Source organism: Cucurbita pepo, chromosome LG04 (assembly GCF_002806865.2).
Source record: "Cucurbita pepo subsp. pepo cultivar mu-cu-16 chromosome LG04, ASM280686v2, whole genome shotgun sequence".
NCBI classification, from domain to species: domain Eukaryota; kingdom Viridiplantae; phylum Streptophyta; class Magnoliopsida; order Cucurbitales; family Cucurbitaceae; genus Cucurbita; species Cucurbita pepo.
The window spans coordinates 269594-295369 of record NC_036641.1 but is presented as its reverse complement, the minus strand read 5'-3'; the positions used below and the strand labels follow the sequence as shown (position 1 = coordinate 295369).

General features: G+C 33.6%; 1 protein-coding gene across 1 annotated transcript in view; it reads left to right on the top strand.

The window, feature by feature from the left end:
* Window positions 1-25084, top strand: part of LOC111793387 (protein MON2 homolog) — a 45810-nt gene extending 20726 nt beyond the window's left edge. The window contains exons 12-44 of the mRNA XM_023675233.1: window positions 83-135; window positions 2411-2480; window positions 4896-4959; window positions 7113-7261; window positions 7370-7497; window positions 7570-7627; window positions 10031-10128; window positions 11639-11723; window positions 11874-11939; window positions 12003-12062; window positions 12900-12986; window positions 13174-13360; window positions 14657-14700; window positions 14779-14907; window positions 15005-15136; window positions 15225-15277; window positions 15361-15409; window positions 16713-16771; window positions 17311-17462; window positions 17569-17714; window positions 17830-17958; window positions 18042-18127; window positions 18250-18365; window positions 18514-18626; window positions 18770-18893; window positions 19160-19281; window positions 20155-20338; window positions 20425-20641; window positions 22530-22851; window positions 23481-23620; window positions 24007-24131; window positions 24251-24452; window positions 24775-25084. Of these exons, the coding sequence (XP_023531001.1) occupies window positions 83-135; window positions 2411-2480; window positions 4896-4959; window positions 7113-7261; window positions 7370-7497; window positions 7570-7627; window positions 10031-10128; window positions 11639-11723; window positions 11874-11939; window positions 12003-12062; window positions 12900-12986; window positions 13174-13360; window positions 14657-14700; window positions 14779-14907; window positions 15005-15136; window positions 15225-15277; window positions 15361-15409; window positions 16713-16771; window positions 17311-17462; window positions 17569-17714; window positions 17830-17958; window positions 18042-18127; window positions 18250-18365; window positions 18514-18626; window positions 18770-18893; window positions 19160-19281; window positions 20155-20338; window positions 20425-20641; window positions 22530-22851; window positions 23481-23620; window positions 24007-24131; window positions 24251-24452; window positions 24775-24862 (3837 nt within the window). The 3' untranslated portion in view covers window positions 24863-25084. The remainder of the gene's footprint in view (window positions 1-82; window positions 136-2410; window positions 2481-4895; window positions 4960-7112; window positions 7262-7369; window positions 7498-7569; window positions 7628-10030; window positions 10129-11638; window positions 11724-11873; window positions 11940-12002; window positions 12063-12899; window positions 12987-13173; window positions 13361-14656; window positions 14701-14778; window positions 14908-15004; window positions 15137-15224; window positions 15278-15360; window positions 15410-16712; window positions 16772-17310; window positions 17463-17568; window positions 17715-17829; window positions 17959-18041; window positions 18128-18249; window positions 18366-18513; window positions 18627-18769; window positions 18894-19159; window positions 19282-20154; window positions 20339-20424; window positions 20642-22529; window positions 22852-23480; window positions 23621-24006; window positions 24132-24250; window positions 24453-24774) is intronic.
* The last annotated feature ends 692 nt before the right edge of the window (window positions 25085-25776 follow it).

Genomic DNA, 25776 nt, shown 5'->3' with positions numbered 1-25776 from the left:
GAATTCTGGCTTTGTTTTTGTTTTGTGTGTGCTCATGTGTGTAGAAGTTTCTAATAATTTGAATTTGTCACGATCTTGATAGGGTTTTTGCATGGAGGCTAGGACATTGCAGGTTCTTTTCCAGAACTTTGATATGTGAGCTTACCAACTCCAGTTGATTTTATTTAATTGTGTTTTAAATACAAAATAGAAAATGCATGTCCATAGCAGTTAAAATCTTTGAAGATACTATATTTATATAATTAAAAACCTTTTGGGTTTCATAGAAATTATTGTAAAACATTATATTAAAATAAATTGATAAATAAATAAACGACTTTTCATAAACAATTGAATTATAATAAAACATGAAAACGAGTGGGGGGATTTGACCGACATCTACCGTTCACCTCTCTCAATCCAAATGATAAATGGAGTGACGAGCTTGAAGCAAATGGTATTTTCTCCTCGAAATCTTTGCTAGAAGACATCAGCTACAAAGAGACAGACCATAGTATATGGACTGATCACTACCCAAAGAAAATCTGAAAATTAATATTTTCTTATAGGAGTATCACACTGTGCAGTCCTCACCCATGACAGATTGCAGCATCACTACCTATAATGGCTCTAGGGATGGCAAAAAAATACCCGTGGGGTAGGATCCCCAACTCTGGGCGGGGAATCGCTGATTTGACAGAATAAAAGATAGAAATTTTCCTCGTGGGGCCCAATCCTTGAACAGAGATTTCTTGACTCCCACGCGACTCCTCAAAACGGGGAATTGGACGGGAATGAGGATGAAAAATTCCCATGAGGACAGATGGGGAGTGCATCCTTGATCTCGCTTTGTTCCGTTGCCATCCCTAGCGTTTTATCTCCACATTGGTGTACTCTCGACAACAAGGAGAGAGAGTCCTGAAGTCAACTTTTCTATTTTTGTGGGTTTGCCTGCAAACTTTGGAGTACATTCTTTTTTTTATTTAAAATTTGCTAGTGCCCTCCCTATGGACCTTCATGAACTCCTCTCTCTTATTCTGGGGTCATCCTGTCGGAGATAAGAAAAAGCTTCTTTGGATGCATATTGTCGGAGCCTTTTTTGTTGTTAGTTTAGATTATGAGAAAACATTATATCTTCAACAACATAGCTCAATCTGGTTAATTGGGTGGTAGGTGGTTTGGTGTGTGGAGTTGGCTAAGTGGTTGTGGTTGTTTTTCATGGAGCCTAATGCTGTGTGGTACAAGGTCATTGTTAGTTAGTATGGCTTGTACCCTTCTGAGTGGGTTGCTATGGGTGTTAGCAAAAGGCCTAAGAAGTTAGTATGCTGTGTGGCACAAGGAGAGTGAACTTCATTTTGGCTTGTGTTGGGTGTGGAATGGTGATTGTTACATGTTAAGACTGAGAAGGTGCATTTGAGTTTGCCTTTTCGTGAAAATGGCAAAGTTTTGTGGTACGCTAGTTTCTTCACTATCTTGTGGGGAGTTCAGCTCGAGAGAAACAATAGGATGCTTAAAATTGAGGAGTGGTCTTGTGATGAGTTTTGAGAGGTAGCGAGGTTTAATGCCTCCTTGTGGACATCAGTCACTAGGCCCTTTTATACTTGTGATCATGGTTTGATTTTGTCGGATTGGAGTCCCTTTTTGTTGGGCTTGTTTTTTGGTATGCACTTGTTTTCTCTTTTATCTTTCTCAATGAAAGTTGGTCNAAAAAAAAAAAAAAAAAAAAAAAAAAAAAAAAAAAAAAAAAAAGAAGTAAAAAAGACAATAAAGCTCAATCTTTTGATAGATTTTGATCATGCCATCTTCCTAGTTACATCGTGGAGTAAATTATCCCCTCCTTTTTATTTCTATGGCGTTGATTTTCTTTTGGTCCTAATGGAATAGTCCTATGTCACTCCCTTGGCTTTGGAAACTNCATTATTTTCCAGCTTTTTTTTTTTTTTTTTTTTTGCAATTTCCTTACATAATGAAACTGTTTTTTAATTTTATTTTTATTTAAAAAAGAATACTATTGTAGAAGTGTAACTCGTGGCACACTTGGTAGACATTTTTGCAACTCCTGTCATTGTTACCTAAGAAAATGTAAGAGGAGGGTGAACGTTAAATTGCTCTAAGTTGGCAACAGGGTTAGAGATGTATACACTCATGATATCATAAAACATATAACATGAGTTATGAAATCCTTTTAACAGTCAAGATATTAAAACATGATTTATGTTCTCTTTCTAAGCCTTTAATTGGCTTCTATTTACAGGATATATGCCTTAACTGGATTTTGTATCTTTTTATTGTTTTTCTTTTACTGCTTTTGTTTTCACTATCTTGTGGGGTTGGTATTCTGTAAGCATTAGACTTTTAGGTTTTATTTTTTCTCACAGGACATCTGTGTATCCCAATGTATATTGATTACTTATTTTCATTGATCTTGCAGGCATCCGAAAAACACAAATGTTGTTGAAGGCATTGTTAAATCCCTTGCTAGAGTTGTCTCCAATGTTCAGGTATTTATTTAAATTGCTCGACAACTGTCACTTTTCCAGGTAGCTTTATGACTTGGGATAATTAGCAGTAAAAGGGTAAAATGGAGGAAATGAGAAATCAAGATTGGTTATGAGGAAAAAAGGATTGAACAAAAGAACACTGGCTCCACTAGTTGGAATATCCAAGGACATCAATACAATACAAACTTAATTAGTGGAAAATTCAACAACTCTATTCGCATGTGGAATTAGTTTTTTTCACTGTGGTGTAGCCTATTATGATTCAAGGATTTTATTATGATTCAAAAGTGTTCAATACAAGAGATCGACCCTCAATTGATAGAGAATTGAATAACAAACTAAGTACTTAATAAATTACAAAAGATTTTAACCAAAGTGAGTAAACTAACTCACTATGTCAATTCCGTTTTTAGGTATTATGTACCTTCAATATTATGTTTGGGTAGCTTTCTTTCTTTCTTTTTTTAATTCTTTTTTTTAATCTTGAATTTCTTGCCATGTGTAACTTGTTTCAATTTCTTTTGGAATGCTGCCCATTGACTTTTGGTATTTACCTTCAGTTTGAGGTAGATTATTTGGCTCTAAATCCGAATTGAAATTTTTATCTGTCCAATGATGTTTGTGGTCAAGGAATCCCCTTTGAAACTTTGGTGTTGTCCTTTTCAATTTTTGGTCATAAATGACCTTAGGTTTGGATGAAATTGATGTGTTAAAATTAGAACCTTTGTACAACGTCCAAGATTATTTCTCACTCTTTCTTGATACCAACATTTTGTAGGACTCTCATAATCAATCCAAAATTCATCTTCATATTCGTTCGAGTCCTCAACATTTGATAGGTGTTCTCATGGATCATAATAACAATAAGAATTGAATTGAGATCACAATTCTTGTGCAACTCTTGACCCAAAATCTCTTGCTTTTATCCAAGAGCTCATGTTCTTCAAAGTCTATTCCATGAATGGTAAGATATTTCTTTCTTGCACCCACTGGTTCCTGTACCAAGTCATGAAATCGTGAATCATAATCAAAATATTAAGATCAATTCTTGGTGGAAGAAATAATCTCTAGTTCTTGGAGTCATTGGAATCGGAACCCAATCTTGATTTCCATTGTATTCGAATCCAACCTTGCTCGAATCAGAATCCCACTCTTGATTTCTATTGTATGGTTGAAATCTTTGTCTTTCTAGTGCATCGTATCTCCAACAGATCATCTTTCTTAGGTTGTAGTTCTTCGTTCTTACAAATCTTGTATTGGATTTTGGTTTTCCATCATGGCGTCTATTTCTATGATCTTTTCTTGCAAAGAGAGTATTCCAACAGGTATCTCCTTGTAATTTGGCATGCACAGTCGAATATTGAGCATAGGTTCACGGAAGGTCCTTGCAAACTGTGTCAACGAGAGTTTCTTGGTATCTATTTGGTGGGAGCCATGGCTTAGACAATTGCTCTAGTAATAATTTGGTGTAGCCTATCTGACAAATGAGATAACTCTTCAACAAATCTAACCCGAAGGATTATCTGATCAGTCAAAAGTATTGTTTCCTTTTGGCAAAAGAAAAGGAGCTTTGAGCCTAAATTTGTTTCCTTTTGGCAAAAGAAAAGGAGCTTTGAGCCTAAATTGATGTGGTATAAAAACCTGATAATTTCTCTCTCTTTTGTCTGGTGGTGGCTAATTTGTGGTACATATATTTGATATTATCGGAATCCTAATGCCTTTTCTGTGGGGCATAAAAGATTTTGTGCGGCCATAGTTCGAAGAAGAGAAAACAAACAGATTTTGCTTAGTAGTAACTACTTCATGATTCTTTTGGGTGTTTGGCTCAAAAGAAATGAATGAATTTTCATTGGTGAAGAAAGGAATTTGGATCAACTTCTGGATGCAATTGTTTTTCATGCCTCTTGTTGGTGTCTTTAATCTAAAAACTTTTTCTGTAATCACGCTCAACCTCTTATACAAACTAATTGAAGATCTTCCTGAAACTCCGTTATTCCTTTTTGAAATTTCATCATATCGTAATCCTGTATCTAAGAGATGGGGCTCCAAAGATACTCAAATAAAGTCTGGATTATTATTTTAAAGCTCAAAATGAAATTTGCAACGCCTTAAAGAAATTGGTCAAACGAACTAAGTCTTAGAATCTCTCATGACTCTAAATGATTGCTTCATCTACAAACTTGAGGTATTAGATATTATAATATCTCTCCCAACTCCAAAAAGCAACCATGCTTTTCTAATTAATAATCAAACTTTTATTGGGAAAAAAAGTAAAAGTACAAGGGGAAACAAAAGGAGAGCCCAAAAAAAAAGCAGAGACAAACTACGAAATGGGCCTCCAATCAAGATATGAGTGATTTATAGAAAGAGATAAATGTCAAACTATTTACTAATAAAAGGATATGAATATTGTAGGTCCATGAGATGAGTGAAGAAAGCCTGGTAGCTGTCGCTGGAATGTTTAGTAGCAAGGCCAAAGGTAACTATTTTCTTTATTTAGCTTGCCTTATTAAATTAAATTACTCTCTTTCTATGTGATCTTTTAAAGTTGTAGTTTGCTTCTTTTCCCACATTATATCTGTTGCTACAATCAATCTGAAGTTCTTTTGGTCTTGTTTATTTATTTATGTTTGTTTATTTTTGACTGGGCAGAAGTTGCTTCTCCTCCATGTTATCACAAGTATAAACTTTTTTTTTTGAATTGAAACCCTATAATTATCAGATGAACGAGTCCCACACTTTAGATTCAAAGAATCAAGCCAACAAAAACAACCCCAAAACTGAAGGTTATCCAATTGGGAATTTTTCTGGACTCGAAAATTTAAAAATCACCTCCAATACATCACTTAATGTCACAGAAGGTAGATAAAAAATCCTCAAACCATATATGGCTTCTCTTTCAATAAACATTAGGCCCAAAATTGATAGAAAATGAACAAATTTGACAAGATGGAAGGAAATTTGAATGTTTGTAAAACCTCGTTTGAAAAATTTTAGAATCTTCAATTTGGTTTCCAGAACAACAATTAGATTCTACATTTGATGAACCTCCAGATTCTACATGTTTGCAAAAGAACCAAACTCCATATCTCCAAAAGTTAAGGGGAAAAATCACCTTGAAGTGGTAAAAATGAACACTGTAAGGCAGCTTAACACTTCCCCATTGTACTAGACGAAGAAATTTCATACATTTGAAGGAAATAAATCTCACTTAGTTTGTAAACTTGCAATGGTTTAAAGGGTGAAGGAAGACCTGAAGTTTCTGGAGAAATATTCGGCAATGGTTCTGAACCTTCCTTGGACTTAGAAACTTGCTGGTCTGTTGATTGGAAAAGAAAATCAATGACATCATCCTATGTATTGTAATGAGGTTGAGTATCCTATCTTCACTACTCAAACTGACATTTAACTCATCATCTGAATCATTTTAAGGAGCTGAAAGAGAAGACAAAGGATCATTCTATGACATTAAAATACCGTGAGGGGATTTAGAACCACCTAGACCATTGCTGAATTCTTATGATACTGTTTGGGTATTTTCCTTGAACAATATTCTTCAATTAAATTTTCATTATAAGAGTAAAATACAGGGTCAATAGAAGGTAAAAGTATTGAGGATTTTTCCTTGTATAGAGTTTTGAATAGGCGGCAATGAAGCAGATGTTGTTGACAATACTTAACATCTAAAGTAATTTATATGTTTTCTCAATCAAAGTTAAAGTTACTAGATAATATTCATTCTCAAATTTGATATGAAGATTGGAATACTTTCTTACTCTAGCTAATATTTTATAGAGGATTTAATTTACGTGCTTTATTTATTATATGGAGTTGCTCGGTCATAATCGATCAGAGTTGTTCAAATTGTAGTCTGTTGTTAACCTCTATTTGCCGTCAGTTCTTTCTATTAGACCAAAGAGAGAGTGGCCAAAAGCAATCTGAGAAAGCCTTTATCCTCGAATATCTTTTTAAGAAGACTAGGAAATTACAGATTTGCAGCAGTTGTTAGGATGTTTTATCTTTGGTACATATTAGTTTTCTTGATGACTCTAGGAGCTAGTCTTTTTTTGCATCGGGAGTTTTCTCAGTCAAATCTTTATCTCATCATTTGGCCTCCTCATCTCCTTTGAATAAGGAGGTTTATTCAGCACTTTGGATGTCCAAAAGTCCTAAACGAATTAACATTCTTAGATAGATTATGATCAATAAAAGCTTCAATTGTTCAGAAGTTCATCAACCGAAGCTTGTTCACATTATATAGCTAATGTGCTATAGCTTGGGGATGCTTTATCCCCCATAAAATGAAATTCTTATCGAAAGACATTCGTGTCATGTAAGAAGGTTAGGAGAACGAGTGTTCCTTGTCTTTAAATCCCTAGAAAATTAAAGATTAGTTTGTTAAAACTTTATTGGCCTGAAATTATAGAAGAGATTCAGCATTTCCTTCTATGAGATTAAATGGCTCAGTTAACAAGAATGCAGTTATGTTAAAAATTGGGCTTTTAACTTAAAAAAAAAAAACAATTTTTTTAAAAATGCTTTACTAATTTCATTTTATTTAATTTTTCTTAACGAATTAGCAAGTTCCTTTCATATTTATGCTCAGAAGATTAAAACTCACATTTTCTACAGGGATAGAGTGGAGTCTCGATGGTGATGCATCAAATGCCACCGTTTTAGTTGCTAGTGAAGCGCATGCAATAACCCTGGCCGTTGAGGGCCTGCTAGGTGTTGTCTTTACTGTGGCTACTTTAACTGATGAGGCAGTTGACCTCGGGGAGGTATCTTGGCTTTCATTTTTCCTTTCTAATATACTTTATGATCATGTCTCTTATTAAGATGCAATGTGAAGTGGACTCATACTTTATTGTATTCTTTTGATATTATAGATTGAATCTCCCAGGTCTGATAATGATCCACCAGGAAAGTGCAACGGAAGATTAGCAAGTGTCTGCATTTCAATGGTTAATTCTTTGTGGCTGACAATACTTGATGCATTGTCCCTTGTTCTTACAAGGTATGTTAATTTTTCTTCGGTAAAGTATGTTCATAATTGGCGCAGAACATTGAAATGAGCTTCTGTTGAAAGATCCCAGGGGGAGGCTATTGTCTTGGAGATCTTGAAAGGATATCAAGCTTTCACACAGGTGACTGAATATGATTACTGCTATCTTATTGTGGTGCTTTTCATGAGAGTTGTGAGAAAAGTGTAGTTGGTGACATTTGTTTTAATGAAGAAACTTAAATGATCAAATGAAGTTTTAAAATAGACTGGAGAGTTTTGCAATAAATGATTAAAAGATCTTTGTTTGGTTATCTTTCCTTTGTCGGAGGGAATCTAGTTACATGATGAAGTTAAAAAACGTTAAATTTGTGAAGACATATGGATTAAAAAAATACATGAAGAATTGAAGTTCCTTAAAGTAAGCCTATAAAATTGTTTTGTGACAATAAAGTTGCCATATTGATAGCTCATAATTCAGTTTTATATGTTAGAACAAAACATATTGAAGTTGACAAACATTTTATTAAAGAAAAGATGGATCCATGTGCAGTATGTATTCCTTATCTTCCGATGACAAAGCAAATTGCTGATGTACTAATTAAAGGACTTCTCGAGAAGCAATTTGACAAACTAATTGATAAGCTGGCTATGAAAGAAATCTTAAACCAACTTGAGGGGAGCATTAGTTGTCAATATTTAGAATTATTTTTTGAACCAGAGACGATTTTTTTTATTGATATAGTGAAAAAGAGGCCAATGCCCAAAAATACAAACTCCAAAAAGGAGTGAAAGTAAGTACAAAAACAATAAATACAACAAAGACCATGATGAGGAAAAAAATACAACAAAAAGCCAAACTAAAGAACAAAATACCAAACCAGAAAGCAATTAAAGAATCTATGAAGGATATAGAAAGCATACTCGTGAAGATTGTTGTTGTGAGACCAAATATGTGAGAATTAGAATACTTCTATTCCATTCACTAAAGAGATATATGTCTAGAAGTGTGGAAAGGTTAGTAAAAAGACAATAAAGCACACTATGTCAAGATATTTACAATAATAGAACTTACTAGTTTAAGCATTATAACACCCCCTCAAGTTGGAGCATCTATGCTAATCATGTTCAACTTGTTAGAGAGAATCTAAATGCTCCCTTTAATGCTTTCATTAAAAATCTTCTAATTGCTCTCTAATCTTTACCTATCCTATGGATACAAACTTTAATGTATTTTCTCATGCACAAAATTACAGTTGACCTCAATATGTTGTGTCCGCTCATGAAATGTTGGGTTGGATGTGATATGATGAGTTGCTTGATTATTACACCAGAATTTTGTTGGTGTTGTGATATCAAATCCCAATTTAGTAAGAAGTTGATATATTCATACTAATTTACACAGTGTGTGTCAGTGTTCTATATTCTAATTAGCATGACACCACATTTTGTTTCTTACTCTTCCAAGAAACCACATTACTTCAGACAAATGAACAATATCCTGAAATTGATCTTGTATCTTCCTTAGATCCTGCCCAATTAGTGTCGTAGAAACATTCTACATTGGTTGGACCATAATCCTTATTTAATAAACTATGCTCGAGAGCAGCCTTCAAATAACACATAATTTGTTCCAATGCAGCCCAATGATCAATTATAGGAGAGCACATATACTGGCTCACAATATTCATTGAATATGCTATGTCTGGTCCAATTATCGTAAGATAATTAAGTTTTCCCACTAATCTCCTAGAGCTTTCAGGTTCTTTCAGCAATTCCCCCTCTTTTGTGAGTCGTAAATTGGCCACTATTGGGGTAGTACCTGATTTAGCACCTAACTTCTCTGTTTCAGCCAACAAGTCAAATACACATTCTACCTACGACAACATGATTCCTTTCTTGCTTCTTATTACATCAGTTCTTAGGAAGTATTTAACCTTCCCAAGTTTTTTGTATGGATTTGACGACAGAGAAAGACCTTGAGTGATTGGATACCCAAAGTGTCATCAAATGGAGAAAGACCTTTTGGTGTTTGGAGTCTTTACTCCTTTTTCTTTCATTCATCAATGAAGTTGTTTCTCCTTTTAAAAAAAAAATATAACAGGATAGGATTTTAAGTTTATGCACCATAAACATGTGCTAGCTCTCTAACTAAATAATTTGAAGTAGGCAAAAACGAATCTTACAACCGACCTACTTGATGAAAATGATAAAAAGTTCTCAAATTACAAAATAATGGCCTAGAAACATACCTGGATCATGTAGAATTCTTTTGATGAAAACTTCTGAGCTTTAGCTTTTTTTTTTTTTTTTTTCCAAACAAGAAACAAACTTTCTGATGAAAAGGAAGAAAAATGAGAAGAGACACAATCTTCATAAGGGGAAAAAAAATTACTGGGAAGTTCAAAAGTGAAATTATGGAAGAACTAACTCTCCAAATTATAGAGCAGATATATTGCACATTTTCCTGAAAAGTAGAATTTTCTGTTTAGAGATAAATATTCTATATGCGCTCTGCTGTATCATGATTAAGTGTGATGATTCACAGGCATGCGGACTTCTCCATGTTGTTGAACCATTGAACTCATTTCTTGCCTCCCTTTGCAAATTTACGATTAATTTTCCGAGTGGAGCAGAAAAGAAGAGGTATTTAGTTCTATGTAAACCAATTTAACAATTTCAATTTTTTTTTCTCAATTCTCTCTATCTCCTCAACACGAGAACTAGCATGTATGTATAATTTTAATTTGGAAGCACCTTTGTTCCTAATATGAACAGTAACTTGGTTGAGATCAAGGTTGAAGTTAATAGGAAGACGTGTCCCTATTAATTTTTTCTAATATTTTCTTTATATCTAGCATATATTTGATAACAATAAATAATAGTAATTTTAATAAAAAATCAAGGTCAAAGTTAAGATTGGGGTTCAAATAGAATGTGGGATGCACAACTATAATTTTAAGGAATTGAGATGGGTTAGGGGAGAGGGCAATGTGGAGTCCATAATAAAATTAAGGAAGAATGAAAATATTACCATAGGGGTTAGTTGCTGCACATGACCTTGATTTTTCAATTTGAGCCGACCTTAAATTTATTTTCTTAACAATTAAACCTTGTTGATACGACTTGTGGAGCATGTGCATATTGTAACATCTTGGATTTCCTATAAAATTATTGTTATGATAACGAAAATGCTTTGTTATCAAATGATATTAAAACCCTATTGAATTGAAATTAGGAACTTTTTGGATATGTGAACTCCTAATTCAAAAACAGTAAAACTCCCAAATCTATTCGATTTCAACCTTAAAGTTTTAGGTTAGAAATGAATTGCCTAAGAGTCGAACTCTCTACAAGATAGGATGATCAATTGTACTTGAATGTTTTTTGTATGCGATTGTAAACACTATTGGTTTGGGAGAACTAGAATTCCTCTATTTGATTCACTAAGGAGATATATATACAAGTGTACAAGGTTAATCTAAGCAGGAGAAGGTAGAAAGACAATAAAAGACAACACAAAATATATTTACAAAACTATAATTATACTAATATAAGAGCTCTAACACTCTCCTCAAGTTGGAGCATTTATATTTATCATGCCCAACTTGATAGAGGTAATCTATCCATGTTTCATTTATTGCCTTTTAGAAAATATTCCTAATTTTTCTCCAGCCTTATTAAAGAACCTTATTGTTTCCTTTCATGTACAAAATGAAAGTCGGTTTAGTTCGCTCATGAAATACCATATTAGTCACCACAATTTGGTCGATGTGATATCAAATCTCAATTCAATAAGAAGTTGACATATCCAGACTAATTCACATGCACAATATCCAGACTAATTCACATATATAATTTCCACATTTTGTTTTCTACTCTTCCAAGAAACCATATTACCTAATAACTACTATTAAATGCCGATAGTTTTTCTGGTATTTTGCATAGTTTGATATTTGAAGGTTTCTCATTGACTTGTGGAGCTTATTTTGTACTCAATTTGTACTTCGAAGCTAAGGTTATTTATTATGTGTGTTTCTGTATATGGATACCAATTCACTGATGGACACCCTCGAGAATCCATGCTCTTTGATTTTAACGACCAAACTGTTCTCACTTGAAAGTGTTATCATGCTTAATCCCAATGTTTTTGCAGCATCCCCCAGTCTCCTAATTTAAAACGATTGGAGCCTTTCACTGATCAAAGGGATACTGTTGTCCTTACCCCCAAGAATGTGCAGGTTAAATCCAGTTTCTACATTCATTTTCTCTCATAGAATATTTTTTGAATTTTCATTCTTTATCTTAATTAAATTATGCCTTTCATACTGAATCTCAAAGTGTAATATGATAGTCATAATTTAGTTGATTCTCATAGTTTTTCAATTCAGGCCTTGAGGACTCTTTTCAATATTGCCCACCGATTGCACAATGTGCTGGGTCCATCTTGGGTGTTGGTACGTTAACTTATTTCTCACTTGTAATTAGAGAAAGATTATGATAAGAAGTGTTGATTTTAGGTCTTGGATACTCTTGCGGCTCTAGACCGTGCAATTCATTCACCACATGCCATGACACAGGTATTTTTAATCTATGGTTGAGCTTCCTTTTCTTTTTCTTCTTATGGAATGAGTCAGAGACTAGAATGATCATACTTTGATACGATCTATTCTATAGGAAAAGGAAAAATATTAAATTTATCCCAACCTTTTAGACCAAATGTGGGTGGAAATTTGGACCTTCGATCTCAAGGAAAGGAGTAGATACCTTTAACCTATCTAATGGGATACCCAAACCTGTTATTAGCTTTTTTTTTTGTATCTAGTAGTATCTTAACATAGGGATAAGGAATTTTGAGTTTGTACCACTGTAATACATTTTCCTTATTTTTAATGTAGTGTAATGTTTAGTAGTTTTTGGTTTTTATTTGACCAAATAGGTTACCTATATTTACTGTTTTTAATCATTTAAGATTTTAATTTAGGGTTAACTTGACTTGTTCTTAAACTATTAGTTTGTCAGTTTTAACAACTGAGTCATTAGTTATTAGACAATTGTATCAATGAACCATGGTCATCCTTGGGATGTTATAAGAACTCACTTGATCCACTAATCATTTGTACCAACATATATGCAAAACAACGTACTTCATCAATAATTCTCAAGTGGAAAGCCAGTACAAATTTTTGAAATGTCTGTATGATTTAAAAAAAAAACAAAAAAGAAGGTCGGAGTATACTTCTCTTTTAAACCTTTCAGTGAATACTCTTTTGAACAAAACTAGGTGGCTTTGTCTCCATATGGTAATTCTGTGCTTATCTTGACCTGCTGTTCATTCATCCAATGATGTACCACTTTTCGCAGTTTCTATTGATCTATTTGTTACTTTTGCATATTTGTTGCCTTTGTGCGAACAGGAGGTATCCACCACTGTCCCAAAGCTTACAAGGGAATCATCTGGCCAGTACAGTGACTTTCACATTCTTTCTTCTTTAAATTCTCAGGTAAGTTTTTAATAAACTATTTTAAAGACAGTGCTGCTAGTTTCGTGAATCAGGAAGAAACAATGAAGCCATACCAGTTCTTGAAAAAGAAAGTAACTTCACAGAGAATTGGTTCAAAAGTAACCCGCCAAATACAGATTTTATTGTGCGCTTCCCCTAATTACCTTTTTTTTTCTTCTTTTTGAAGCTATTTGAGAGCTCAGCACTGATGCACATATCTGCAGTGAATTCCCTTCTTTCAGCATTATGTCAGCTTTCTCATCAATATCTGACTAGTGGTTCCAGTGGTTTTGGCCTAGCTACAAGTCAGAAAATTGGGAGCATCAATTTTTCTGTGGAAAGGATTATATGTATCCTTGTCAATAATCTTCACAGTATGTCAAATCAATGGATTTTCTGTTTGTTAATTATGCTTTTGTGAACATATCTGTCCATTATCAGTTTTATGTATAATGCAAGTTTGTACTGTCTCAGATATGTTAGTTTGTGCACCAAACTCATGGTAAAGCATGCTTAAAATAGGAGCTATTCCATTATAATCCCATGTTATTATGTGAATTTTCATAGTATCTGTATATGATGCATCCATCTTATGGATCATTGTTCAAGTATTGAAGTTTCTTTTATATTTATTACTCATTTTGGTTACTTGAACCATGCACAAACCGGCAGTAAAGAAAAATCTGACTGTTTCATTTGTGGTTGTACTATATCTGATCTCTCTGAGTCATTCTCTTGTTAATATCCGAAGTTAAATGATATGCTGCTCTTAGAATCTTTTATCTCTGGAAGTTATATTCTTGATGGAAGTTTGGGAGGACCTTTAGGCCAGTTTTTCAAAGGTCAAAAGTTAGTATAGAAGAAATTTAATGGTCTAGAGTGTTCGGTTGAATTGATTATTTATTAATTTATATAAAATCACTTACCAATTTAATCTTAGGTGTAAAATCACGTAGACAGTTGCTTTTGCAATCAGCTTTCTAGAAATCTATCACCTCCTCTAACAAAATTTGAAAAATTCCATTTGTGTCCTTATGTATATCTTTCTTATATTCTTTGTATTTAAACTAGAAAAAATTGTGTTTGATTCAATTGTTTTTATAATTATTGTTTTTCCCTGTTCTTCCAATTATTAGAATGAACAGAATAATTTGTAACATAAATCTTATAAAGATTTCAAATAATTTTCTTATAAAAGATTTGGCATATTCAGTACCAATATAAAAATAGCTGAAATGATATCTCTACTTTAGTAATTGTTACTAATCACATTAATTTACTGTTAATTTATTGCATACTATAGCCTACTACTTCAAGTTTAAAAATGAAATTTACCAAACATTAAATATATTTCATATTATTGCTAGTTTTGCTAAAAGCACAATTGCAATAGTTATTTTAACAGCCACGATAATCCCAAACTACATCAGAAGAATGAAAAGTGCATAGTTTCTTAAATTTTTGAGTATTTGGATACCTAGTCAAAAGTGATTAAAACAACACTTAAAACATACGTTAAAGTTCTTTTAGAGGGAGTTCTTAAATAATGCATTTTCCTATATTATTGTGTGAAATATGATTCACTTAAAAATACTTCTCCCGAAATTCATCACAAACTCTTATAATGTTCTAATGTTCACACAGTGAATCAATTGTATGTTTTATGATAGGAGTTGAACCACTATGGGATCAAGTTGTTGGCCATTTTGTTGAGGTAACGACATTTCAATTTCTTTGATTTCCATTTTGCATTAATTAAAAAGTTTTACACCTTCCATGAATGGATTTGCAGCTTGCCAATAACTCCAATCAGCATGTACGCAATATAGCACTTGATGCATTGGACCAATCAATCTGCTCAGTTTTAGGTTCAGAGCCCTTTCTAGATTTCACCTCACCTAATCATCATACCTCTTTGAAGGTTGTTAGGATTCTCATCGTGGTTCTTTTCTGTGTTTTATATAAAGTGTGAGAGAAAAACTAACTATGATTTGGGTGCACGTGGGCATCTGTTTTAGATTGAAAACAGGCTTGAAAAGCTGAGGTCACTGGAATGTTCTGTTATATCTCCTCTACAGTCTCTGTATTCGTCTTCTCAAAGCATTGATGTTTGCTCAGGATCATTAAAGATTCTTCTGCATGTTTTAGAGGTAACTTATGCTACTAACAATAGATAAATTCCGTCTTTTATGTATCCATGTCTGCCCAAGTTCATAATATTTTCTTTGAAAAACTCAGAGACATGGAGAGAAATTACACTACAGTTGGCCAAATATTCTTGAGCTGTTAAGGTTTGGGTATCACCTATTATTATAATTTCAATTACCTAAACATCGTGCTGTTAAGTTTTTCTCTAACTACTTGTATTTTAAAGGTCTGTTGCAGATGCTTCTGAGAAAGACCTTGTTGCTCTTGGCTTCCAGGTTAGGAAATGATTCAATATTTTATAACTATTGAGAACACGTCCTCTATACTTTCCAGGAAATTGAATCCTTGCTTCATGTTTCTTAACAAAAAATTGAATTCTTAGTTTTCTCATCAATTCTTGCTTCATATTTCTTAACCAAAAAAAAAAAAAAAATTGAATTCTTAATCAAATTCCAAAAACAAGTTTCTGAAAACTATGTTTTTTTTTTTTTTTGTTTAGTTTTCAAAATTTTGTCTTGATTTTAAAAAACATACGAAAAAAAGTAGATTACAAAAACCAGAAACTAAATACCAAATGGTTATTAAACGGGGTCTTAGCTTCCAAAAAGTCCTTTTTCTCCTTTAGAAGTCTCTCATTCCATAACTTGCCTGGAATTTACGGCTTGAAAGAAATGNGGGTTTTTTTTTTTTTTTTTTTTCTGATTTTGTTCATTTTTTAGCCTCTGACCATCTATTGATATTTGTATACATCTTTAAAAATTTCTCCCTCATCAATCTGGATTGAAAGGGTTTTTGTTAATCTTAACTTTCGTTTGGAAGGGTCTTGTCATCCTCCTTTCTGTTATCCATGTTCATACAATCCCCTGTTTAAGAATAATGTTTGTCCACTCGAAACTCTTATCTGTACTCATTCTTAAGTTGTTAAATAGATGTGTGTCTCAGCATTTTTGTTATATATCCCTGATCTTTTAGATAAATTTATAACTGGGACAAAGTAATCAATCAAGTAAAATATAATCAATACTTCGTAACTTGCAAATGATAGTGAGCTACTGAATTGGTTTTGTTCACTGTCCTCTATTTGATTATCACCTTTTTTACTAAATAATGTATTTAATGTGTCAATCTGGTCTTATAGTTCATATACATGGTTGACTTTTTACACCTTTACTCCTTTGTAGAAGAATTATAACTTATTTTTTAAACATGTTACTCCCTGCACTAGGTTGCTCTTTGTTGCTCCACATATGTAGATTGCTGTAGTTTCTTTAATTTTACTTTAGGCAACTATAATTTTCTCGGTTGATGCATTACTATCACATAGTCCGTCTGCTGTTATTGTTTTTATAGCAAATCCATATCCATGTCCATCTGTTGCATTGAAAGGTCTAATGAACTTTCGATTTCATGACTCGACCTGTGGATGGTGATACATGCCTATATGCTGTTATATCTGCAGTTTCCTTCCAATTACTTAATTTTGTTTCCACATAGTTGTTTGCTTAATTTTCTTTATAACAGCTAAATACTAGTAATTCTGTCTACATAAAAATAATCTAATTTTTGTTTTCCTTTTAGAGTCTACGTGTGATCTTGAACGATGGACTTTCCAGCTTACCACAAGAATGCCTTCGCGTGTAAGAGCTTCTATTTGGAATTTTTATTCGTTTAGAATTTTTTCTTATTTCACTCTGCTCCCTCTACAATGAACTATACTTTGTATGCTTCCCTCTTCACATGTCTTCACCCAATTATTGCTTTCGTAATTATTATGTTCTATCAAAGAATGAAGCGTTATGTTTTAAATTTTGGTATGTATTTATACTCTTGCTTATGATGATCCACTGCCTACAGGAATTATTTTCTTGTATCAAGATATTTTATTGGCCTTATATTTTTTCCGAGTGTAGAACAATTAGCATTCTTATTCCATCAGAAGTAAAATGAATCTGAAATTTACTTGGCTAAATTGGAATAACTTGCTGTGTTTGGCCACAAGGACCAATTTATTGAACGCAGGAGGCTATCATAACACTAATTAATCGATTCATCCACCTTTAGGTTCTAGCTGATCTGAATAAACATAAAAACAAAAACCGAAACTTGAGCTAGTAGCGTCACTATTATACCTTTTGATGTAGAAATTCTTACTTTGATATCAATTTGCTTGTTGCAGATGTGTAGACGTGACAGGAGCATACAGTGCTCAAAAAACGGAGTTAAATATAAGCTTAACAGCAATAGGGCTTTTGTGGACTATAACTGATTTTATTGCTAAGCGGCTTTCACATGATCTTGTGGGTGAGAAGGAAGCAAGTAACCTCCCTGGTAAGTGTGTATACTGTTATACCTCTGTCATTAGCTGTTTTTCTGTTCACCCTTTGCTGTTACTAAAATGGCTTTATTGCGGACGTGCCTGCTGTCTCTAAACAAGTTAACGTTGAGCGGACTGAGGAGGAAATGATTGAGGCTTCCATTCACACTGATGCTTCTCCATTCACAAACATGGTTGATTGCAACAAGTTGTTGTTTTCAGTTTTCTCATTGCTTCATAAGCTTGGAGCTGATGATAGGCCAGAGGTAGAATAATAGCCCTTACCTTCATTTTGTCCACCTTGATGCGTTTATATGTAGAATTAACTGTGATTCCTATGAACTATAAGCTAGTAATATCCGCACATTCGTATGCCTTCAGGTCCGAAATTCAGCTATCAGGACACTCTTTCAGAGTCTTGGAAGTCATGGTCAAAAGCTTTCAGAAAGCATTTGGGAGACTTGTCTTTGGGATTACGTTTTCCCCATTTTAGACCATGCTTCCCACATGGTAACTGTGATATGATAACATAACTATACTTTGACCTTTGGCTGATCTTTCTGCTGACGGCCTTTGAACTCTTTGTTTTGAAGGTTGCAACCTCATCCAAAGATGAATGGCAAGGGAAAGAACTGGGAACTCATGGTGGAAAGGCGGTCCATATGCTTATACATCACTCGTCTGTATTAATCTTGATCCTTGCCTAAATATAATCACTTTTGTTCTTTTATATTACTTTCCTGACTCCTAAAATAGATAAAATTATTGTATAGTATTTTCTCATACTACATGCATTTGCAGTCGTAATACTGCTCAGAAACAGTGGGATGAAACGCTGGTTCTGGTGCTTTCTGGAATAGCACGTATATTACGTTCTTTTTTCCCATTCCTCCGAAGCTTAAGAAATTTTTGGGCTGGTAGGTCAATCGTCAATCTTTTAGCATCATAGCATAAACTTTCTTATTTACTTCTGTGTATATCTGTCATATTCTATATTGTTTAATTCATCTTTAACAGCTTTACATTGGTTGTTCATAATAATGTCGCATGCTTCTCTTACTACAGAATGGGAATCTTTGCTTCTTTTTGTGAAGAATAGCATTCTAAATGGTAGTAAAGAAGTAGCTCTTGCAGCAATAAATTGTCTACAGACTACAGTTATTTCCCATTCTCCCAAGGTAAACATCGAGTAAACCAAAGAAATTTTTGTTTCATATGCATGTTTCCATTGGCATATACTGAAAACATAATTCATATCGACTTGCTATATAAATGATAATAAATGACCTGAATCATCTTTGCTCTTTAACTTGTGGAACAGGGAAACTTGCCAATGACTTACCTTGTTTCAGTACTTAATGTGTATGAGCTTGTACTTCAAAAGTCACCACACTACAGTGGTAATGCTGCTAGCAAAGTGAAGCAGGAAATTTTGCATGGTCTTGGTAATGATTTACTTTTAATGAATATATATAAATATATTTTACATATATGTCTCTTCATTGACTTATATGTCTGAAACAATCCCTAAACATTTGTGAATCTAATCAAATATGAAGGCTGAAACCATCCAGTTATTTGTGAGATTCACAATAGGATCAGAGAGATAATATAAAAGATTTTTAATATTAACTTGATGCTACTGTGATCTTATAATATGTAGCTTTTCATGCTCATTATTAACGCTCTCCGTCTGTTAAATTGTTTACAGGAGAGCTGTATGTGCAAGCACAAATGATGTTTGACAACCAGATGTACACACAATTGCTATCAGTTGTTGATTTGGCCATTAAACAAGCAATAATAACTAACGAGAACTTTGAAACTGAATTTGTAAGTTCATTTTTACCCTCTTTTTTTCCTTGCTCGATTTAAAGGAAAAAAACTTTTGGATAATTTTATTTTTGGTTTTACAATTCGTTCATATGTTCCATCATTTTCAATTGAAGAATTTTATGATATTGCTTGGAAAGATCATGTTTGTCAGTTTTAGACGGGAGAATTAAGATTATGTATTGATGAGATATAATGTTTTGGAGCTAGAGGTTAGCATGGATGAATAACAATATCAAAATTAATTGTTGTAGAAATCAAATTAAGGAAATTACCTAATCATTGTCCAACCAAAGTAGACTCCGGGCACTGAACTTTAGCTCCAAAATGATGTCGCCAGATTTTATTAGCTCAAACATCTTAATGTGATTGACTTTTTCCGAACTCTAAACGAGCACTCTTACATTTTTTTATTGACATTTGACTTAATATATGGTGTGGATTCTGATTGAGCATAAAATGACGTATTGTATGAATCAAGTTTTCACCATGGTGAAAAAAATGGTCGAGGCATTTAGGTATAGACTGAATTACTAAGTGAAGCAAAATTAAAGAACTATGATGACTACTTAACATTTCAAAAATGCTACATTAATTATTGAATATATAAATTTCCAAGCCTTAAAAGGGGCGGGATCAGAGAATATAAAGATGAGTGAAGGTCTAAATTAAAGAGTTTCAGACTAGTACATAAATTTCTTGTTGATTTAGATGAAAAATCTGCACTCCATCCATTCACATAGAAGAGACACATGTAGCCATCTGGATTCTTTTTCTGTAGTACTTGTGAAAAGATTCTATAGGAAGTAAAGAATTCAATGGCGGTTTGTTGATTTCCTTATTAACTTGCTGAGACATTCTCTCTTTCTCCAGGGACATGTCCCCCCCGAGCTACGAACTATCCTGGAAATATTACCACTTTTACGTCCTACTGATGCCATCTCTTCAATGTGGCTGATTTTGCTGCGTGAATTTTTGCAATATCTTCCAAGATCAGGTTCTCCCTCAATACATGAAAATGATGGAGATCAAACAAGCACTAGTTATCTTGTTCCAGGTAGTGAAATTTGTTAGGTGAAATTCCTAGTTTTTTCCTTGATCTCTTATAATTGGTACTTGTACATTGTATTTCTGCATATCAAGGGAGGTCAAAGAACGAAAGGCATTCCAGAGCTGCTTCTGCATCCTCAAACGATGAAGCTTCTCAGTCTGTGTCTCCAGTGTCAGCAGTTACACCAGTTGGCATTCAGAATGTCCTGTTTGCAGAAAAGCTTGTTCCTGCGTTGGTTGAGCTTTTCCTTCATGCACCAATGGTTGAAAAATGTATTATTTGTCCTGAAATTGTCCAGGGTCTTGGAAGGTACAGATTTTGACACTCTTTTACTCAATTTCTTGAAAAGGTGAACTGGTAGTGTGTCGGTAAGAGCATGTCCATTGAGCATTTTTGCTTCTTACATTCATCCATAAAAAGTTCATATCTTGATTTTAAAGAAAGGCTACGTTATAAAAAAAAATACCCTCAAACTTTTCCCTTTGATTAAAAATTACCTCATTCTTTCAAGAGTTCCTATATTATCGTTAACTTTCATAAATATTTCAAAACTACATTAGAGTAAAAATCTATTAGAATGTTGGACAAAAAGTTGACATGGCAGAATATTGTTTTTTAGACTTAATCTAGACAAGCATGCCAATCATCACCCCACCATTTTAGACTTTCAAGTCACCACCACATTGAATTTCTGTATAACATGCAAACTAGTATCTAATCTAAGGTAGTTTTGAAATTTTTATGGAAGGTCAAAGGTAATATTGCAACTTTTGAAAGACTGGGAGTCTTTTTTAAACAAAAGAAAAGGTTCAAGGATATTTTTTATAATTTAGCCAAAAGAAAAACATGTTTGGACATGTCTACAAAATACTTAGCCTGTTTCTAATTTCTTCCAAAAGTACTTGATATGTCTTTTGTGTTTAGTTATGTTGAAAACATGCCCAAAAAGTGTTGATGTATGATATGTATCAAACATGGACATATCAGACAAACTAAAGTTTTCTTTATAGGTTAGAATTTTTATTTACTTTCTGTTGTGTAGCTAATAATGACTTTGTTACTTGTTTCTTCCATATTGTTGAGAGAACTTGACACTGTAGGAAAAGATATGGTAATTGCACTAGAGAACTCACTATTATAGGAAATATTGTTCGTAAGAAAGAAGACTTATATATGGTGATTTAACTAGGGTTCTATTCCCTTCTATGGATGCCTATTACGCAAAAAAAAAGGAATGTGGAAATACTCGTGGAGTATAATAAGAAAAATATTCAACGGTGTAGAAGAAAGAAAAAGAACTATTATTGGTAGGGGACAAAATTTGTGATTTTCTGAGCTCCATTCTTGTCAAGGGTTTTTATTTCTTCCAGCATTACAACTTTCTTAAGAGGTTCATGGATGTCATTGGGAATTAGTATGTTAGTTAAGCTAGAAGTGAAAGCGGTAAACCCTCATATGAGATATAATTAGAGATTGATAATTAGTTGCTGCAGGAGGAAGTAACTTTCGTGTTATTATTCTCTTTGGTGTAAATTTTATGCTTCTTTTAACTCTTATTGTTTATACTTTCTTCGTGCTGGTTGGAAGACCTTTTTTAATTTTCTTCGCTTGGATTTTTTGTATTCCCTTCTCCCTCTTGTAATTNAACTTGGCAAAACTAAAAGGGTAAACAGAATTAGAGTTAAAAAGAAACCAGAAAAAAAAAACAAAAAAAAAAGAACTGTATCTGATTGCTATGCTTGCTGTTTTGAGTTTGTGATCTGCTCTACTTAAAGTTTGTATCATTGTTAGACTCTTGACCCTTCATATAGAGGAGGCAGATTAAATCATTAGTCTTAGCAACCTATTATTTACAAGGTCCACTCACTAAATACTTGTGGCGGTTAAGGTTCCCTCTAGAACCTTTTTCAATTTCTCTTGTTATTTCAATCAACTGTGGGGTGAATGGAGTTAGATCTTGCCCGGACCCTGACAAGAAAAGGGAATTGATAGCATACTTGACATATTGCTGATCTGTTAGTTTCTAGATTAATGTGTTAGCAAAATATTATGGTGCTCTGGCTTTACATTACTCATGTGAGTTCTGTGAGAGTTTAGATGTTAGGTCGTTCCAAAATGGCTATTGGTTATTTTTATTTTTATTTTAGTTCGTAAGAAATTTCTGTACAAGGATAAGTAACTGAATACTGTCTTTTAGGTGTATGACAACAAGAAGAGAAAACCCCGATGGCGCACTTTGGGGATTGGCTGTCGAAGGTTTTAATCAGATACTTCTTGATGACGTACAAAACTTAACTAGGAATGTTCTACCAGATCCAGGTACTAGCAAACCAGCAAGAACTCGTATATGGAAGGAAGTTGCGGATGTTTATGAATTTTTCCTTGTGGGATATTGTGGGCGAGCTCTATCCAGTTCAGTGACATCTGGGTCACTGGAAACTAATGAGGATCTTGAGATGACTCTCTTAAACGTTCTGGGTGACAAGATTCTTAAATCACCACTTGATGCACCTCATGATGTAATTTTCTCAAGCTGCCTCTTCGTCCTGCAATCTCATCAGTTTGCTTTTCAAGAAAATTGATATTATTCTGGCTATAGTTGATTGATAAATCGCTTGATTCCAACAAAAAAAAGGACATTCAAATGATTTGGAGTTATTTCCTTGCTTTTCTGTTTACCATAATTTTACTGCTAATGTCTACACACACGTTATTGTGGTCCACTTTGCATGCTTGCCAGTTTCGATGTGTGATCTTCGTCGATATATGCCTAAGCGGTCTCCGTGCCCACATATATCCTTTCTAGTTTTAGGCTTTTTCCATCTGCATATTGGTTTCTGCACACTTTTCGTAATATCTCATTTTAGATCACTAATTGATTGCTCCTCAATTTCTTCCAGATTTTTTAAAATATATGGTTTTGTTTGTTTATTTAATTCTTGTGCATGGTGTTTTGATAATGTAGAATAGGGTGCTTCATTTTTCATAGTTTGTTAATAAAGAGTTTCTCATCAGATATGAGAACTTTCACGTCATTTGTTCTTTCAGTCACTGAATTTACAATATCATTTTGTAAAGCAACCTTGGAGATGCTCATTTTTATATAATTCACTAATTTTCTATTTCCTTTCAACATCATAATTCATAGGTTCTCCAAAGACTTGTTTCCACATTGGATCGATGTGCAGCACGAACCTGCTCATTGCCCGTTGAGACCGTAGAGCTAATGCCCATCCACTGTAGCAGATTTTCCTTGATCTGTTTGCAGAAGTTGTTTTCTTTGAGCAGGTATTATTTGAAAATGACCTCAAGAGTGTAATTTTAGTTCTTTAACTTTAATGTGAAGATGGAATATCATCTACCTGGTCTTTTTGCAATTATAAGATGAAAAGTCGCATGATCTAACTATCTTGTCTGTGAAACTGCTCCAAGCAAAATAACATGGTCGGATCCGCAAGGCTGATGTCTGCTTGTAAAAGCACGTGCTTCCCAAAGCAAGTTTAGATAACCTGTCTTAGATTTTATCTTTCCAGATCATCTGCAACCATTGAGCGAACAATTTATGTATTTTTTTAAATGATAAATCATTCCACAAGCATAGTGACCCACTCATAAGTTTTAGGAGAAGAATTAAGCATTCTAATCCCTCAAACCATATATTTTCATGTTATCAGCTATAACAATGAAGATGATAAATGGAGCTCGACAAGATGTGAAGTCAGCAAAATTTCGATCTTATTACTCATGACGAGATGCCAATGCATCTTGAGCAGGTTCCTGATCGACGAGAATGACTTAGGTAGGTGTGCAGTTTTGTTTGCTTTTGTTAGGAGTAACTAAAAATGATTAGCTATTTTGTTCTTGGTTGGTGTTGAGCTATTCCTCACTATTCCCTTTGAATTTTACAATAACAAGCAGGTGTGCGTCCGTTGCCTACAGCAAGGCTTGACGAAATCATATATGTTCTTCAAGAACTAGGCCGGCTCAAGATCCATTACGACACTGCCTCTGTTCTTCCCTTGCCTTCACATTTGAAGATTGACTTGAACGAGGAGAGTCATGAAAGACGTCCTCACCTACTCGTTTTATTTCCTTCCTTCTGTGAACTTGTCATCTCGAGGTAAAAATAGCCGTGTCTTAAAAAGAAAAATTCATGCATCACAAGGCAGTTTATATATAGCTTAAGATAAAGAGTTCGCTGGCGTATGAAAAGAGAAAGAAACCCTTCGACACGATACACTAGTCGGGATAAATATAGAATGTAATGGTGGGTGGTGTTGAAGTCGAGTTACTGTGTTCTGATTGTTCTTTTTATCTCCTTGCATAGACAGTTTAACTTGTTTTTATCAACTATTGAAGAACATGTGCAGTGGATAGTCCAGCTGATGTTAATGATATAATTCTTGTGTTTTATCTTATTTTCTCGTTCTTTTTGTGAACAGAGAACCAAGGGTGAGGATATTGGTCCAACGACTGCTTAGACTCATCACGACGGAGTTGACTCTCGATAAGGTTAGCTTAGCCAACTGAGTCGTCAAAGACTAATTTTGTTCATGTTCTTCATACCGTTCTTATCGAGCAGCACGAGTTTTTGTGCAGAGAGCCGTTGTTAATGTTCTCCATGTAATTCTTGTTTTGTGCGTAAGTTATTGTAAAGACTTAACTGTTCATGTTCTTCGCACCATTCTTGTAATTCTGTTTCTGATAATCTTAGTTTTTATTTATTGGTGCTACCCTTTGTGCTTTTTCTAAGATTATTCGAGAATTGANTTTTTTTTTTTTTTTTTTTTTTTTTTTTTTTTTTTTTTTTTTTTTTTTTTTTTTTGTATACGTTTAAAACTCTTTATTGGTTCTCAACTTCAGATAATAACTTGTTTTAGCTTTTGTTGCTAAATATTTGTATTTTCTTAATTGCAAATTTAACATATAATAAAAACTAAAAATTAACATATAATAAAAGTATTTATTTCTTCCTGTTATTAAAAACTAAACTTGGGATCCCATTAAAACAAGCAAATTAATTCAATAATATATTTTTAAAATTAATAAATGATGCAATTTTCTGAAAAATTAAATTAACTAAATTAAAAGTAAAAAACTTGTAAAACCCTAAGATCTTTGTTTATTACCTGTCACAAAATATATGTAATAAGTGGTTTTTGTAGGTTTGATGGTGTATTCAAATTTTAAGCAAATAATACTAATTATATGTGTAGTCCTAGCATCGTGTGTGTATATATTGTTAAACAAACACGACTCTTCACAATGGTATGATATTGTCCATTTTGAGCATGAGCTCTCATTGGCTTTCCCAAAAGGCCTCACACCAATGTAGATAGTATTCTTTGATTATAAATTCATGAACATTTCTTAAATTAGCCGATGTGGGTCTTTCATCTAACACTTCCCCTCGAACAAAGTATGTCTCCCACATTTGAAGATTC